The sequence below is a fragment of the Musca domestica genome, unplaced genomic scaffold, assembly GCF_030504385.1.
Source record: "Musca domestica strain aabys unplaced genomic scaffold, Musca_domestica.polishedcontigs.V.1.1 38, whole genome shotgun sequence".
NCBI classification, from domain to species: Eukaryota; Metazoa; Arthropoda; class Insecta; order Diptera; family Muscidae; genus Musca; species Musca domestica.
Window position 1 is genome coordinate 8,143,151 of NW_026712324.1, and position 18,756 is coordinate 8,161,906.

General features: G+C 35.6%; 1 protein-coding gene across 2 annotated transcripts; it reads right to left on the reverse strand.

The window, feature by feature from the left end:
• Positions 1 to 1,343: 1,343 nt before the first annotated feature.
• LOC101897459 (probable serine hydrolase) lies at positions 1,344 to 7,167 on the reverse strand. Of its 2 annotated transcripts, none has more exons than XM_005181789.4 (3): positions 7,067 to 7,167; positions 2,661 to 2,755; positions 1,344 to 2,592 (listed from the first exon to the last, which is right to left on the reverse strand). In XM_005181789.4, exons 1-3 carry the CDS (start codon positions 7,101 to 7,103, stop codon positions 1,636 to 1,638), a joined length of 1,089 nt encoding a protein of 362 aa, XP_005181846.2. In that variant the 5' UTR covers positions 7,104 to 7,167; the 3' UTR covers positions 1,344 to 1,635. The 2 variants fall into 2 exon arrangements, with proteins under 2 accessions (XP_005181846.2, XP_058982367.1); XM_059126384.1 differs by lacking the exon at positions 7,067 to 7,167 and adding an exon at positions 6,577 to 6,595.
• Positions 7,168 to 18,756: the final 11,589 nt, after the last annotated feature.

The window sequence follows — 18,756 nt, forward strand, 5'->3', positions numbered from 1 at the left end:
ATGTATTCTTGTGAACAAAATGCAGGTCGCATTTATTATCCGATTGAGATGAAATTTTCCAAACAATATTTTTTTGGCCCAAGGACGAACCCTATTGAAATTGGTGAGAATCGGATCAAATTTAGATATAGCTCCCATATATATCTTCATCCGATTTCGGGTTAAATGTGCACCAAATATCCACTATCAGTCCAAATTACCTGAATTTTGGCACACCCAACCGAGTTCGGCCTAGAAGCAAGTATATCAAATTTGGAGAAAATCGGTTCAGATATAGCTATAGCTCCCATATATATCTTTCATCCGATTTGATCTTTAAGTCCCTCACATTCCTACTATGCACTCCACAACCGTGATATTTGGTACCAGGTATTAGATGGAGCACAGAAATAGCTGTTTCAAATTTTATCGAAATCGGTTCAGATTTGGATATAGCTCCCATATATATCTTCATCCGATTTCGGGTTAATTGACCACCAAATGGCCAATATCAGCCCAAATGGCCCGAATTTTGGCACATGTGACCGAGATTAGCCTTAAAGCAAATACAATAAATTTGGAGAAAATCGGTTCAGATATAGCTATAGCTCCCATATATATCTTTCATCCGATTTGGTGTTTAAGTCTCTCACATTCGTAATATGCACTCCACAAGAATGATATTTGGTACCAGATATAAGATACAGCCCAGAAATAGCTGTTTGTAATTTTATCGAAATCGGTTCAGATTTGGATATAGCTCCCATATATATCTTCATCCGATTTCGGGTTAATTGTGCACCAAATGGCCGATATAAGTCCAAATGGACTGAATTTTAGTACATCGGACCAAATTCAGCCTAGAAGCAAGTATATCAAATTTAGTGAAAATCGGTTCAGATATAGATATTGATATAGCAACCATATATATGTTTCATCCGATTTAGAGTTTTAGTCCCATACATTCGTAATATTCACTCCACAACCGTGATATTTGGTACCAGGTATTAGATGGAGCACAGGAATAGCTGTTTTAAATTTTATCGAAATCGGTTCAGATTTGGATATAGCTCTCATATATATCTTCATCCGATTTCGGGTTAAATGTGTACTAAATGGTCAAAATCAGCCCAAATCACCAGTCTAGAAGCTAATACGTAAAATTTGGAGAAACCCGGTTCAGAGATAGCTATAGTTCGTGAAATGCACGATAGAATTAGATAGATTTTGATTTTGTACCAAATATCTCATGGAGCTCTGAAATGCCCTGTATAAACCTTTTTACGAGAGCTCTACTAAAAGTGCATAGTGGTGTAGGGTATCATATAGTCGGCCCCGCCCGACTTTTGAGCTTTCCTTACTGGTTTTAAGTTAGAACTTGGAGTTCTCTTTAATTTGTGCTCTTATTTTTTATTTAAAACCATTCACATTATTTCAGCATGCTGTGCATGCACTTCTTATACAAAATTAATAGCTAACAATTACAATATGTTAAGGCATACAAACATACAATAATAATACATACATACAAATAAAATTTGTGTTATATATTTCCCTGGGATTTTTTAAGTAGTAGAATACGTTAGGTATATTTAAATATCACGCTTATCATTGATGACTTTCAAATCTAGCCTCTTTATCAGCACATTATACACTCTAGAGTTTACTTTCTTTATCGGCTTGTGCTGCTTGCTTGGCGGCCTTTGCCTGTTTTGTCCTTGCCACGGGACCAAAACGATTAATAAAATCAACAATGGGTCCAATTACATTTTCAGGGTTATTGATATGTAAATGATGGGTACCATCAGCTTCAACATATTCAAAATTCGGTTTGGTTTTCAGGACGTCCATAACTTCATCGTAATACTTTTTATCTTCAAAATATGAAGAGTTGCGGGCCTTAATAAAGAGATAGGGACAGGTGATACGTCTGGCCATTTCCACACACAACTCTTGGGAGCCCACAGCATAATTGTAGAATTTCAAACGTCTGTCACGTGTAAAGAAATACTTGTCTGGGTATTTTTCCGATTTTTGTATATTACGGGCCAACATATGTTTGCATAGATCCTTGTTCACCGAATGGAATGTGCCGACATAAATACGTTCGATTAGCTCATTGTAGGTGTAGCTGGGAGGTTCACTTTTATTGCGATTACGTTCATCTTCACGTAAAAATTCATCCATACGCGTTTCCATAGTGCGTATAACGCTGGGAAAAGGCCTCTGATGGGGTTTCAGGGCATCGATGCCAATGAACATATCAACTTTATCGGGAAAAACGGCAGCAAATACAAAACCAATAATCGACGACATTGAGTGGCCAATCAACGATAATTTCTCCCATTTGTATTGTTTCATGATTACACGTATAATATACAGATTGTCAATGGTATTGTAGTAACAACCATCTGGTAGCCTGGAAGATAAGCCATGTCCCGGTAAATCGACCGAAAGAAAAGCAATATCTGGTGGCAGCAATGGCACTAGCAAATCAAATGTACCAGCATTATCCTGCCAGCCATGTAAACCCAATATGGGTTGGACATCTTGAGGGCCATACCATTTGCCAGCCAAGTGGCCCCAAGGCACGGGAATAGTGACTTCAGCAAACTAGATAAAAAAAGGAAACAAATATTAAAACTGCAATTTAAAGACTAAAGTACTTTGTTTATATTAACCTCTCTTGTTGGTGGCTCCCCAGTTAAATCGCCAGCATGTCTGTATCTAATGTTTTTTGTTGTTCCGTCACCACTTTTCGATTCCATGCTGCTTACTATAATTGAAATAAAAGAATGTATTATAATGAAAGTTATTTTAGCTGTTTTGGAAATTATCGATAACGCAAATGAAAAAGATTAGCCTGTATATGTATGTCTATCAGTTGGTCTAGAGATAAGAATTCTGGTTTAAATCTATGAAATCAATAATTCAAAGGCCATAACAAAACAAGCTTATCAAATGACGAAAACAAAAGTATCTGCTTGGACTGAATAATAAAATAATCTAACAAAAGGATATTGAGAAATCAGCCCTAGACACCATCCAAATGTTGCAGTTCCTGACAGAGTAAACACTGAGTTATTCTGTTTCTTAAAAATACGTATATTTGGGCAAGAAATACAATCCGAAAAAAAGTAAGAAGTTTTCCGATCTAAAATGTAAAAAAAGTCAAAGTAACGATTTTATAGGAGGCATAAATCCCACTAGGCGTGTCCCTGTGTTACAGGATTACCAGAAATGCTTTTCAATCAAAAACTTTCCTGGGGGATGGGACAGAAATTAGATTTTTCTTGGAAACGATTCAGAAAATATAAAAAAAAATTGATAATTTCGGAAGAGGTGCGTCGCCCCCTAACAGCGTCGGTGGTTGTGATCATTCTCAATTCGGATGTGGGATACCAACTTTTGCTTTAAGAATATCACAGTCACCCAGAAGTCGGCAGTTACGTCACTCGAAGACCTTTGGCCCATTCTGTCTATCCGAAGAAGCGAAATAAGATATATATGGATGGAATATATGTCCAAGAAGGATGCTAGAGTTTTTATCTCCCACCTAACGATTAGCTTTTGTCGGTTGTTCGGTGGCATAGGGTGGTGTAGGATTTTGTCTCGTTTTCCTTTTCAGGTTCAAATATCTAATACTGATGTGGACCCTCAATACGCCTACTCCGATTCTTACATCTGAACTATCTATTGATAGAAGGCAATAGGTTATTCTTCTCGAGTTTTTATTGCCTTGCAACCGATTTCCAAGTGACATTTCCTGCCAGCCTCCCGGTGAAGGCCTTCTTGAAGACTAGGAACAACTTCAAGCTAATTCATCAGCCATTTCATTCCCCATAACACTACAATGGACTGGGAACCAAATATATTAAAAAAGTTTCACATTTCCTATCCTGACACTTATTACTTGAGACGATGAGGAGTGCAATGAAAGAGGGGGGGGGGGCACTGCAGTTGCTAATGGCATCTGTGAATCTATCAGTACGAATGCTATTCAGACCTGCTCGATGGGCTTCTTTATCTAGAGGCTATATTTTATAACGTTGGACCTCCCTCTGTAGAACGTGTAAGTTTTCCCACACGGCTTGTGGAAAAGTTGAATTCCCATAATATGGTTTAGATGACTCCCATTGCAACACTTTAACAGGTACTGCAACAAAAGTATATGTCCGCGCCCCAAGACTTGAATATGCTGTCAAATGGAAACACTAGAACCGTGGGGTAGTTCATTTCTTTGAACTTACCTCTCTAGATCATGTAGAACACCTGTGAGCAGAAATTCTGTCTATCATGAGAAGCTTGGATGATTTCCACAGACACTGAACGTACAAATCCTTCAGTGTATTTTGAGAGACTACCGCCTCCCATGCTAAAACCAAAGACCAATAAACGAAGACAAAATTCAGACTCATAGGAGCAGCATAGCAAGTACATTTATGAATAAGTCATAATAAAAACAGCTCTTAGGCTTAGGGAGCTCTGACAGGATCCCCTACAAAGTAATTCCAAAAAGTATCAGTCACAGTTACATTTTATTCTGAAAACATTATTTCAATATACTGAACATAATCGGCTCGGCCGGGTTCAAAGACCTATATCACTGAATTCCAAAAGATAATAACTCATATTGTAGCACTTTGGAAGGGTTATAGTGTCAACTATAATTTGGCAAATGTTGAGGACAACCAAAATGGAGCCATTTTCGACTTTTTTAAAAAATCCATGTCCAAAATAATTTTGACATAACTCCGGATCCGTTTTAAATAATATCATCACTTGTTGCGGAGGTATTTTCATTAGCAAAACAGTGTTGGCATGTTTGTCCGGGATACCCTAGTATTTTGTTGTTGCAAAATAGCCAGGATAAATCCCATTATTGTTGTTTTTAATACCTTATAAAAGAATTTTAAATAATAATTCCTTAAAGAATATCCCAGACAAAAAACAAGGAAACTGATGAGGATTGGTGGCTCTTTCCGAAACCTAGGTTGCTCTTTCCTAACCCCCTGGTAAACATTATTATTTTCATTAGCTTTCAAATGATACCTATATTGTCCACATCTGATTAGTAGGTACGGGTCTAACCCGGGTCTTGAAACCTCGGTTCAAATATCTGGGTATCCGGCACCCTCTTCCGGGAAAAAAATACTTTCCCGGAATCGGGATGCAAATATCTACCTCTGGACAAAATTTCAAAAAATTCGAGATTTTTTACTAAATTAGAGTTAAAGTTTTACGATGGCATTTAAAACCAGTAAGGAAAGCTCAAAAGTCGGGCGGGGCCGACTATATGATACCCTACACCACTATGCATATTTAGTAGAGCTCTCGTAAAAAGGTTTATACAGGGCATTTCAGAGCTCTATGAGATATTTGGTACAAAATCAAAATCTATCTAATTCTATCGTGCATTTTACGAACTATAGCTATCTCTGAACCGGGTTTCTCCAAATTTGACGTATTAGCTTCTAGACTGAATTCGTACTGAATTATGTACGAAAATTCAGGTGATTTGGGCTGATATTGGCCATTTAATGCACAATTAACACGAAATCGGATGAAGATATATATGGGAGCTATATCCAAATCTGAACCGATTTCGATAAAATTACAAACAGCTATTTCTGGACTGTATCTTATATCTGGTACCAAATATCATTCTTGTGGAGTGCATATTACGAATGTGAGAGGCTTAAACACAAAATCGGATAAAAGAAATATATGGGAGCTATATCTGTTTCTGAACCGATTTTCTCCAAATTTGTTGTATTTGCTTTAAGGCTAATCTCGGTCTCATGTGCCAAAATTCGGGCCATTTGGGCTGATATTGGTCATTTGGTGGTCAATTAACCCGAAATCGGATGAAGATATATATGGGAGCTATATCCAAATCTGAACCGATTTCGATAAAATTTAAAACAGCTATTTCTGTGCTCCATCTAATACCTGGTACCAAATATCACGGTTGTGGAGTGCATAGTAGGAATGTGAGGGACTTAAAGATCAAATCGGATGAAAGATATATATGGGAGCTATAACTATATCTGAACCGATTTTCTCCAAATTTGATATACTTGCTTCTAGGCCGAACGGTTGGGTGTGCCAAAATTCAGGTAATTTGGACTGATAGTGGACATTTGCTGCACATTTAACCCGAAATCGGATGAAGATATATATGGCAGCTATATCTAAATTTGATCCGATTCTCACCAATTTCAATAGGGTTCGTCCTTGGGCCAAAAAAATATTGTTTGGAAAATTTCATCTCAATCGGATAATAAATGCGACCTGCATTTTGTTCACAAGAATACATGGACAGACGGACAGACGGACGGACGGACAGACGGACTGACATGCATAAATCGACTCAGAAAGTGATTCTATGAAGGTTCTCAAAAGTAACTATGGGTCTATCTCGTTTCCTTCTCCATGTTACAAACAAATGCACAAAGACATAATACCCTTACCACTATGTGGTGTAGGGTACAAAAATGTGTACATTCTTGTATAGTAATGTCCAACCAATAAAATTCTTCAATGGCAGCCTCGGAAATTACTTCTATAAATCCTCTAGAAATATTTAAAACTTACTTCCAAAAGTTTGTAGGTCTTATAACAAGGAACGAACCATGGAACTAAGTTTGGCACGAATAACTGGAATAGCTTGACTGACATTAAAAGCACCTTCTTGCAATAATTACAACCACTGGAAAACACCTTAGTACCTAAATATATATTAAGCTTTACGATTATTAGTATCCATTAAAATAATTTCAATGAAATTTGCTCGTGTTTCACTTGAGATACATAATAATGTCAAAGGTTACATTCTCGTTGGCTATCATAAAAAACACCTAACTCCGAACTCATGTTCCAGGAATTTAACGTACATATTTTTTAAAGTCACAATCATTCACGATCAATGTCCATTTATACACATTCACATCAGTCATAACTTAATGTGGACTTTGACATTCACCTCCCCACTCCCAAAATACACTTTAATGTTGCTATCAGGAACCTTGCTTACATTCCTGAATGAAGTCATTCTCTTCTTGCTATCCTCAATTCCAATACTTACGTGTTAATTTGCTATCTGGTATTTTCAAGGATGCCATTGTTTCCTGGGGTTTTGTATTCGTCTTATTATATATTTCTAATTTGGTGAATTATCCGATAACTCCCCCTTCGAGTGACGAGTTCTTTGGTTTACTTTGGCAAGTAAGGGACACTTGGCAACACTGAAAAGAAAGACAGCACAGAAAGAAAATCTCAATAAAGATGGAAATCAAAAGGGAAAGGCCGACAACACAAATGGAATCAAAACAAAACGGCCGACAACATAAGAACAGCTGACTACTTCATCTTCGGAAACCAAAATAAAAAACGTCCCCAACGAATGAAATAAGAAAGCAAAAAGGAATGCACGATAAAAAATAAACAGAAAGCAAAATCCCCGAATACCTTGGCTGTTTACGAATGAGACATGAGGAAAACGCAATCAGCCGGACACATTCATTAAATGAACCGCGGGACTAGCACTAATGAGATTAATGTGTTGCCAATGAGTTGATTGTTAATAAGGTTAATAAGAGCTGACTGGCTGTTTCAGTGATGTCAATCCAACCGACTACTGATGGTAACGTCCAGGAAAAGTTAAATTTATGCCAAACATGATTCCCAGTGATTCATAGCGAAACAACCGTTTTATTATCTATTTTAGAACTGTCAAACTCTCAGGCATATGTTCGGCAAGGTTGCCACATCAACTGAAATGCCAGTGAATTGCCAACTATTTGGGAGATAATTTATGGCAGTTACAATGAAATTTAATTTAAATGAGATTTAAATTTGAATATGACAAACCTTTTTTACAATGAACGCGAACATATCTAAAATATTTACGTATGACGTGTGGCATATTTTACAAAAAAAAAGTTTTTTTCTGTGTTCCTTGGCACATAAAAACAATTATTTGTGTCATTCTCAGGAATACGAATTTTAACGCATCTTTTATTAGGCTTAAACATATGAAAAGTAGAGTTATATACCCTTCATTTTAAGGAAACTTTCTTGGAATTGTACCTTTAATGTAACTTATACCTGTCCATTTCCTATAGTGAACTTAGAGCACAACAAGGCGCGTTAATGCCGATCTTCATATTTGCCTTAACTTCAGCAAAATGATAATTCGAAGCAAAATTCAACAATTTCATATTCGTTAACAAAGACCTAAAATGGTAAAGACTAGACAAAATGCATTTTGAGCAAATGGTTTGTGTCTACAATACATGGAGTAACAGTTCATGAAAGAGGCATGTTAATATAAAAATCAAAATTACAGAAACGAACGACAAATAGAAATGTGAAAAATCCAAAAATGTGGTTTCAAAATTATATTCCATAGACTTTTCCAAAAATTCTCATATTGCCTTAGCGGTTTAAATCAATTAACATTGGTAGCTATGTTGTTATGATATCATAACAACAGAGGCATTTTCACAGGGTTGCCATATTTTTACTCTGTCTTGTCCTATCTTTATGCTTTCGTTAATGACTTAAGGGTTTTATATATTAGTTTTCTGTGTGGAAATTACAAACTATTTGGACGGAAATTCATTTAAATTCGGACAATATTAGTATGAACTTAACAAAGTTACTTTGTTGCAGAACTTGCTAGAATCTATCATATCATAAAGAAAAAATCTGCTATCGTGGTAACATTTCTTGAAGAGAGCAATTATAAAAAAAGTTCAATCATGGTACAATAATGAGGTAGAACAACTTCGTAAAACTACAGAAATACAGCCCTGAGGTTATGTGCGCTTCCTGTCAGACTCATTCAAAATTATATGCAATAAGTTGTGTTTATTTTTTCATATTTTTCCTCATTTTTAAAATGAGTTAAATAGCGCGAAAAATTAATGAATTGCCTGGATTTTTGCTCAAAAATCTGATCCAAACTTATCAATCTTTCAATTTCATGGATAAACTGGTTAATAGGTCATTTGCATGAGCCGTAATCTACGTGTATTCCAATCATTGATTTTTTTTTTTTTTTTTTTTTTTTTTTTGGACTGTCAAGCGAGCTCTCCTATGTTGTAGAGAGCATTGACGATCCTCAGGATACAAAAAGCCAGGTTGTACTCCAAATTAAGGTAAATTTGTAGAAAATCACCTCAAGTCCAATAGGTTTATTTTTCAAAATGATTTGCCAGATTACTTCACTCCAATGAATTTATTTTCCAAACTGGTTGGTCACTAGTGAAATCGATTACAATCCAATCAGCGTTTATCCCAACATGGTTTGCAAAGTCCAGTCCAATGCTTTTATTTTCCAAAATGGTTGGCCACTCTTGAAAACGATTACAAACCAATGAGCGTTTGTTACAAAATGGATTGCCAATATAAACAATCATTGGTTTTGAAAATATTTTTCAAAACAATAAATACATACACTAAATTGACAGAAGTCGGGCACAATTGTAATCAGGTGGTAGCTCTACTTTACCTTTTTTTATTGTAAACTTACCTTTTTTATTGTAACTTAATGCATGGTACAATAAGGAGGTAGAACAGCTTAGTAAAACTACAGAAATACAACCCTGAGGCTATGCCCGCTTCCAGTCAAATTTGCATGTAACAAGTTGTTTTAATATATTCAATATTTTTCCTCATTTTTTGGAATTAGTTAAACAGCGGGAAAAATGAATTATATTCCTAGGTTTTCTTTCAAAATTATGATCTAGACAGTTCTATCTTCCAATTTCATGGTAAAACTGGGGAAAAGCTTTAATGCGCGTCTCGCAATGTACGCATCTTCCAATCATGGATTTTGAAAATATTTTGTTTTTATTTTTCAAAACGCACATTTAGAAAAAAATTGTAATCAGCTGGTAGCTCTACCTTACCTTTTTATTGTACCATGATCAATAGTTTTTATACCCTACACCACAAGGTGGTCAGGGTATTATGTCTTTGTGCATTTGTTTGTAACAGGCAAAAGGAAACGAGATAGACCCATAGTTCCTTTTGATGATCTGCATAGAATCACTTTCTGAGTTGATTTTTGCATGTCCGCCTGTCCGTCCGTCTGTCCATGTATTCTTGTGAACAAAATGTAGGTCGCATTTATTATCCGATTGAGATGAAATTTTGCAAACAACATTTGTTTGGCTCAAGGACGAACCCTATTGAAATTGGAGATAATCGGTAAAAATTTAGATATAGCTCCCATATATATCTTCGTCCGATTTGCTTTTTGTTGTGCACCAAACGTGTAATATCAGTCCGAATACTATGGAATTTTACACATACAACCAAATTAGGCCTAAAAATAAGTATGCCAAATTCGATCGAAATCGGTTCAGATATAGCTATAGCTCCCATATATATTGTTCATCCGATTTGTTATTTTTGTCCTCCGCAGCCGTAATATGCACTCTGTAACAACATTATTTGGGGAAATATATCAAATGCAGCTCAGAAATACCTTTGCTAAATTTTATCGAGATCGGTTCAGATTTGGATATAGCTCCCATATATAACTTCGTCCGATTTACCATTTATTGTGCACCAAACGTCTAATATTTGTCCAAATGGGATGGAATTTGGCACTTACGGCCGAATTTAGTCTATAAGGTAGTATGCCAAATTTGGTGAAGATCGGTTCAGATATAGTTATAGCTCCCATATATATTGCTCATCCGATTTATTGTATTTATTACCCACAGCCGTAATATGCACTCCGTAACAACGATGTTCAGGAAAATATATCAAATACAGCTCAAAAATATCTTTGCCAAATTTTATCAAGATCGGTTCAGATTTGGATATAGCTTCCCACATATATTTTTATCCGATTTCAAATTAATGTCGCACCAAATGGGCAATACAAGTCCGAATTGAAAAGATACAAATGCTTCGGCATATTTAGTCCTTTGAATTTTAAATTATAATTATAATCATAGCGTGTATGATTGAATTCTCCCATAAAAACTTTTAATTATTAAGTGGAGCTCAACTAAATTAGCAAAGTGGTGTAGGGTATCATAAAATCGGCCCCGCCCGACTTTAGGACTTTCTTTACTGGTTTGTTTTGTTTTAAACGGAGTTAAAATTTTAAATTCAAATAAAATTTAAAATTTTTAAATACAAATAAAATTTTGATACAACTCCGGTGAGTAATTTTCCCAAAAACATTAAAATATCGACTATCGGGGGTACGATTGTATGTGGATTATAATGTTCTGCATTTTACCACAAATTATATACATATCGAAGATTTCTTATGGTGATGTGTGTGTGTGTACTTTTTATAATGGAAACCCCCATACGCAACGCATACATTATTATTATTTTGTTGGTGGGTCTTTTTCAAAATTTCGAAAACATCGAAATAAATATTTACTTTTAATCGCAATAAACACCTGACGAAGATCATTAACGGTGGACTTTCAAACATATTTTCAGGTATTTTTTTCAACAAAATACTGGGAAAGGAAAACCAAATAAATACATTTCATTGTTTATTAACAATTTGGGGTTTTATTTCATAGTTTCGATTTTTACCCTACCTTAGTATGTGACGTTATAGCGAATGATTTGGGCTTTAAACAAATTGTCTTTAACATCATTCAAAAAATGTAAAAATCAAATTTCAAAAAACCCTTTTAAAATTTCCACATTTAAGGGTCTTGAAAAATATGCTTAAAAATATTATGAAAGTGTATTCTTACAAGAAATATTCTTTACTTCCTTATATATTCCAGTAGTGGAATTTGCTAATTAATTTTTTGAGCTACCGATAAAAGTCGGTATTGTTCAATACAAAATTTGGGACAATTCCGTGGGAAAATGTGACTAAAATCACTCAAATACAAAAATGTGGACGGATATATCTCATTTTCAATACCAACCATCCAAGAATAAATACAAACAAACAGGACTAAATGCAAAGGCTCTACGTGAAATAGTGTGGACTATACAGGGTGGCGCAAAAGTAATCCTCCTATCAGAAAATGCTATAAATTTTACCATTGGCCCCTAATGTCAGCTCTGTTTTAACATTTTTGTTGTAAGCGCATGCGAAATACACAATAATAACCAATGTTCCGCTACACTGCTTCAGAAACCGGAGTATTGGTGACTATCGGTCGGTGACTTTGGAACAATTTCGTCGCAGATTTCCTGGCCAACCAATGTGAAACACTGCGACGTTTAACCCCTCGTCTCGAAGAGACTTGCTCAGCAAAAAATGCGTTCTGCAGAGAATATTGATGAGGTATCCGAGGATATCATGGAAGCGCCGTCGACATCGACCAGACGACGTGCCACGCAAATGGGTATCAGTCGGCGATACCCATTTGAAGATGTTTCCGTACAAAGTCCAGATGGTGCATCAGTTGTCAATGCTGACTGACAATCGCGTCTAAACCATCCTTAATCGCCACCATGATTTTTTATCAAAAATAATCATGAGTGATGAGGCCCATTTCCATATTGGCGGGTACGTAAATAAACAATATGTACGCTTCTGGAGCACTAAAAATCCGCGTGTAACCCATGAAGAGCTATTACACCCGCTCAAAGTCACTGCATGGTGTGATGTTTTCGCCGGAAGAATCATCGGAACATTTTTTCTTCGAAGACGTCGTGGGCCAAACTGTTACTGTGAATGGTAACCGTAGGATGCATTTCTCGGGGGCCTAATCTCCTGTTTTGGCGATTTGCACTGGTCAGCAAGGTCGCCTGATTTGACCGCTCCAGACTTCTTTTTGTGGGGCTTTTTGAAGTCGCGGTTTTATGTAAACAAGCCTCAGACTCTTTCACTCGGTGTTAGGTGCATTCGATCGCTGTTTCTTTATCTCCACCATTTGAAACGATTTTGGCAATTCTCAAAAAAAAAAAAACCGTTAAAAATTCTGTAAAAATCTTAAAAATACCGAATGTAGCTGTTACATTAGGATCTATACGACGACATGGACCTGCATAGGTAACTTTTATCATAAGCCATTACAATATTGAAATGCGAAACTTAACAAAAACAAAGTTGGTGAATAATGTAGCTTAAATTATCAAAATTCCGAGGTACCGTTATATGGGGGCTATACGAAGACGTGGACCTGACCCGACAATTGTCTGTCTTAGGCTGTAGTATCCATTACGAACTTCAAATACCAAGTTTGAAACCATTCCGGATGAAAATATCGCTAAAATCATCAAAATACCGAATATGGGGGTGGGGGTGTACCGTTATATGGCGGCTATACGAAGACGTGGACTTGCACAAACAATTTTCTGTCATAGGCTGTAGTATTCACTACGAACATTAATTGAAACAATTCCGATGAAAAATATCGCTAAAATCATCAAAATACCAAATATCGCGAGGTAACGTTATATGGGGGCTACACCAAAATGTGGACCTACATGGCCCATTTTCAATACCAAAAGTCCTGCAGACATAATATACAGTTGAATAAAATTTTATCAATCTACTTCAATTCGTTCGGAAGCTAGAGTTATTTCCACAGACGGACGGATACAAAATTTGAATAAAATTTTATCAATCTGCTTCAATTCGTCCGGAAGCTAGAGTGATTTTCACCGACGGACGGACATCGCTAAATCGGCATAGAATTTTATGCTGATCAAGAATATATATATTTTTGTGGGGTCTAAAATGTATATTTCGAGGTGTTACAAACGGAATGACAAACTTAATATACCCTCCATACTATAGTGGAGGGTATAAAAAAGTAACTTTTGTCATAATCCATTACAATATTCAAATACGAAACTTGAAAAAAACCCCGGTGAATAATGCAAATAAAATCCTCAAAATACTGAGCATAGGGAGGTACAGTTATATCGGGGCTATACGAAGACCTAAACCTGCATAGGCAATTTTCTGTTACAGGCTGTAGTACCTATTAGGAACTTCAAATGCGGAATTTCAAACGACTCCGGTGAATAATGTCGTCAAAATCATCAACATGCCGAATGTTGGGATATACCGTTATATGGAAGCTATACGAAGACGTGGGCCTGCATACGCAATTTGTTCTAGGCTGTTGTACCCATTACGAATTCTAAGTACGAAATTAGAAACAACTCCGGTGAATAATGTCCCTAAAATCATCAAAATATCTAATATCGGGGGGTACCGTTGTAAGTGGGCTCTACGATATCATGGACCTATGTAGATATTTCTCTTACAGAGGGTAAAGTGCTTAAAAAGAACTTAAAGTATGTATTTTTAGATAATTCCTTTAAAAATTTAGGTAAAATCATCAAAATACTGAATATAGGGAGTTATCGTTACATGAGGGATATACGATATCGTGGACCAAAATAGACAATTCTCTTTCAGGGGCTAAAATACTCAGAAGGAACTCCATTTGTGGATTTCCAGACAATTTCATTGAAAAAATTGGCTACAATCATCAAAATACCGAATATCGAGGATACCGTTATATGGGGGCTATACGATATCGTGGACCGATATAGCCTATCTTCGAACTTGTCCTGCCTGCAGACAGAAGACTGATCTTTGCAAAACTTTAGCTTCCTATCTTTATTCGTTTTGAAGCTAGCAACGGACAACAGACGGACGGACAGGGCCAAATGGTCTTAGAATTTTATGCTGATCAAGAATATATATACTTTGTTATGTCAAAAATTATTATTCCGACGAGTTACAGATGGAATGACGAACTTATGCGTGGTGAATTACGGACATGGACAAATGTTCCCAAATTACCAACGTTTATGTTTTTATACCCTACACCACAAGGTGGTCAGGGTATTATGTCTTTGTGCATTTGTTTGTAACAGGCAAAAGGAAACGAGATAGACCCATAGTTCCTTTTGATGATCTGCATAGAATCACTTTCTGAGTTGATTTATGCATGTCAGTCCGTCTGTCCGTCCGTCCGTCCGTCCGTCCATGTATTCTTGTGAACAAAATGCAGGTCGCATTTATTATCCGATTGAGATGAAACTTTGCAAACAACATTTGTTTGGCCCAAGGACGAACCCTATTGAAATTGGAGATAATCTGTAAAAATTTAGATATAGCTCCCATATACATCTTCGTCCGATTTGCCTTTTGTTGTGCACCAAACGTGTAATATCAGCCCGAATTGTATGGAATTTTGCATATACACCCAAATTAGGCCTGAAAATATGTGTGCCAAATTTGATCGAAATCGGTTCAGATATAGCTATAGCTCCCATATATATTTTTCATCCGATTTGTTATTTTTGTCCACCGCCGCCGTAATATGCACTCTGTAACAACAATATTTGGGGAAATATATCAAATGCAGCTCAGAAATACCTTTGCTAAATTTTATCGAGATCGGTTCAGATTTGGATATAGCTCCCATATATAACTTCGTCCGATTTACCTTTTATTGTGCACCAAAAGTCTAATATTTGTCCAAATGGGATGGAATTTGGCACTTACGACCGAATTGAGTCTAGAAGCTAGTATGTCAAATTTGGTGAAGATCGGTTCAGATATAGCTATAGGTCCCATATATATTGTTCATCCGATTTGTTGTATTTGTTACCCACAGCCGTAATATGCACTCCGTAACAACGATATTCAGGGAAATATATCAAATACAGCTCAAAAATATCTTTGCCAAATTTTATCGAGATCCGTTCAGATTTGGATACAGTTCCCAAATATATATCTTTATCTGATTTCAAATTAATTTTGCACCAAATGGGCAATACAAGTCCGAATTTAAAAGATACAAATGCTTTGGCATATTTAGTCCTTTGAATTTTAAATTATAATTATAATCATAGCGTGTATGATTGAATTCTCCCATAAAAACTGTTAATTGTTATGCGGAGCTCTACTAAATTAGCAAAGTGGTGTAGGGTATCATAAAATCGGCCCCGCCCGACTTTAGGACTTTCTTTACTGTTTTTTTTTTGTGAGGTCGGTTCCGTTTTATTTTTAACGATGTGTTTAAATATTTATTACAAAAAAAATGAACACACTTTTATAAACAATTTCTAGCTGTGCTAATTTTGTTGTTCTTTAGCCACAAATGACTTCTAGTGTTTACAAAAATATTTTCTGCTGGCATGACTGCCAGTCAATGTTTCCTTTATTTCGAATTAAAATATTTAATTATGCCTTAAAACCAAACAAAAAATCAAAGTAACAAAATTTGTTATGCCTCACTATTTGCTTTTCTCTTTTTTTTGCCCAGGCAATGGCGTTGATAGAATAATTAATTATTAATTCACACCTACATACAAGAAAAGAAGATATCGAAATAATTTCAACATACTTGTCGAATTAGTTGCTAGTTGCAGTCAATCCTTTGTTGGCAGGGGGAAATGATTGGTATTAATTATTTTAGTATTTTATTAAGACAATTTGAGTTGAGGAAGAATTTGTTGAAAAACATTTTTATTAGAAAAATCTATAAAACAATTTTTAAATGAGTAAGTTTGAATGAATTTTGTTCTATTTGCTTTCACCTATAGAGAAGCAGCAGATTAATTTTAAATATTTGTCATTTAAAATTTGTCAGAGATTTTGTTTGTTAAAATTGATTTAAAGAACTATCTCTATCTATCGATTTAAAGAACTAAATACAATCTGTTGCACATCGGAAGCTTCAGTGTTAATGCGAAGTGAAATACGTAATTCAAATTTATGACAAAACAAAATAACATTTTTTTTTTAAATCAAAATATGAAATATAGAATTCTCTATAGGAACTGATAACAAACACACACACACCCACAAATATTGCATTATCTCTCAAAGTGTTCGCATTCAATCAGAATATTTGTTTGTGCGAGTATTTCACACAAAATATATATATAGGTCAAGGTTACATTATCAAATAACGAAAAAAAAAAATAATTTAAATAATTTTTACCAATTAAGAAAAATTTAATTACCCTGCTCTAGTTTTTAAATGCCAAAAAATAGGTTTTATATTCAAAATGTATTGCGCATGAACTTCTCGGTTTGGTCTGCAAGGGGATCAGAAAGATTGTTTCCAGTTAAAGGACAAGTGACATTTCACGAGTCTATATGGACGTTGATTCTGTAATAGCTTTCATAAATTGTTCTACACCACAAGGTGGTCAGGGTATTATGTCTTTGTGCATTTGTTTGTAACAGGCAAAAGGAAACGAGATAGACCCATAGTTCCTTTTGATGATCTGCATAGAATCACATTCTGAGTCGATTTATGCATGTCCGTCCGTCCGTCTGTCCATGTATATTTGTAAACAAAGTACAGGTCGCATTTATTGCCCTAGCCAGATGAAATTTTGCACAAATCATTTGTTTGGCCCAAGGACGAACCCTATTGAAATAGGAGATAATCGGTAAAAACTTAGATATAGCTCCCATATATATCTTCGTCCGATTTGCCTTTTATTGTGCACCAAACGTGTAATACCAGTCCGAATAGTATGGAATTTTGCACGTACGATCAGATTGGACCTGAAAATAAGTATGCCCAATTTGATCGAAATCGGTTCAGATATAGCTACATCTCCCATATATATTTTTCATCCGATTTGTTATTTTTGTCCACCGCCGCCGTAATATGCACTCTGTAACAACAATATTTGGGGAAATATATCCAATACAGCTCAGAAATACATTTGCAAAATTTTATCGAGATCGGTTCAGATTTGGATATAGCTCCCATATATAACTTCGTCCGATTTACCTCTTATTGTGCACCAAACGTCTAATATTTATCCAAATGGGATGGAATTTGGCACTTACGGCGGAATTGAATCTAGAAGCTAGTATATCAAATTTGGTGAATATCGGTTCAAATATAGCTATAGCTCCCATATATACTGTTAATCCGATTTGTTATATTTGTTACCCACAGCCGTAATATGTACTCCGTAACAACGATATTCAGGAAAATATATCAAATACAGTTCAGAAATATCTTTGCCAAATTTTATCGAGATCGGTTCCGATTTGGATATAGCTCCCATATATATCTTTATCCGATTTCAAATTAATTGTGCATCAAATGGGCAATACAAGTCCAAATTTAAAAGATACGAATGCTTCGGCATATTTAGTCCTTTGAACTTTAAATTATAATAATAATCATAGCGTGTATGATTGAATTCTCCCATAAAAACTCTTAATTGTTATGCGGAGCTCTACTAAATTAGCAAAGTGGTGTAGGGTATCACAAAGTCGGCCCCGCCCGACTTTAAGACTTTCTTTAATGGTTTTATAATAACTCGCTTTGTGACCTATTTGAAACCTTTAAAGTTTCATTAGTAGAGTGATTGTACCGAAGCTGACAAAAACCGTGCTGCTACATGGATAAAGCCAGCCAGTATAGTACAGACACAAACCGTAAAAGATTACGTTTTAGCAGTGGTGCTAATGTTATGGGTCATTTGTGGTATTTAAAATGTTGATGGATGTTTAACATACCAAAAGAGAGTAAAATTTGAGAGAGACTTTTCAGTATTTGTAAAAAAAGTGGCTCAAAAAAAAAAGTGGCTAATAAAAAGTAACAGAAACTAATTTTATTATACCCTCATCGAAATATCGGTATTAGAACCTAGGTCTCTTTGGACTATTTGGTGTCGATCTAGCCATGTTAGTCCGTCTGTCTGGGATACTCGGAGGGAGTATCTGATTTGGTCCAAACTTGGTACATTGTAATATTATTATGAAACTTAGATCGAGTTCGGAGATGGTCAATATACAGGGTGAGATGCAAAAACTGCAACCAACTT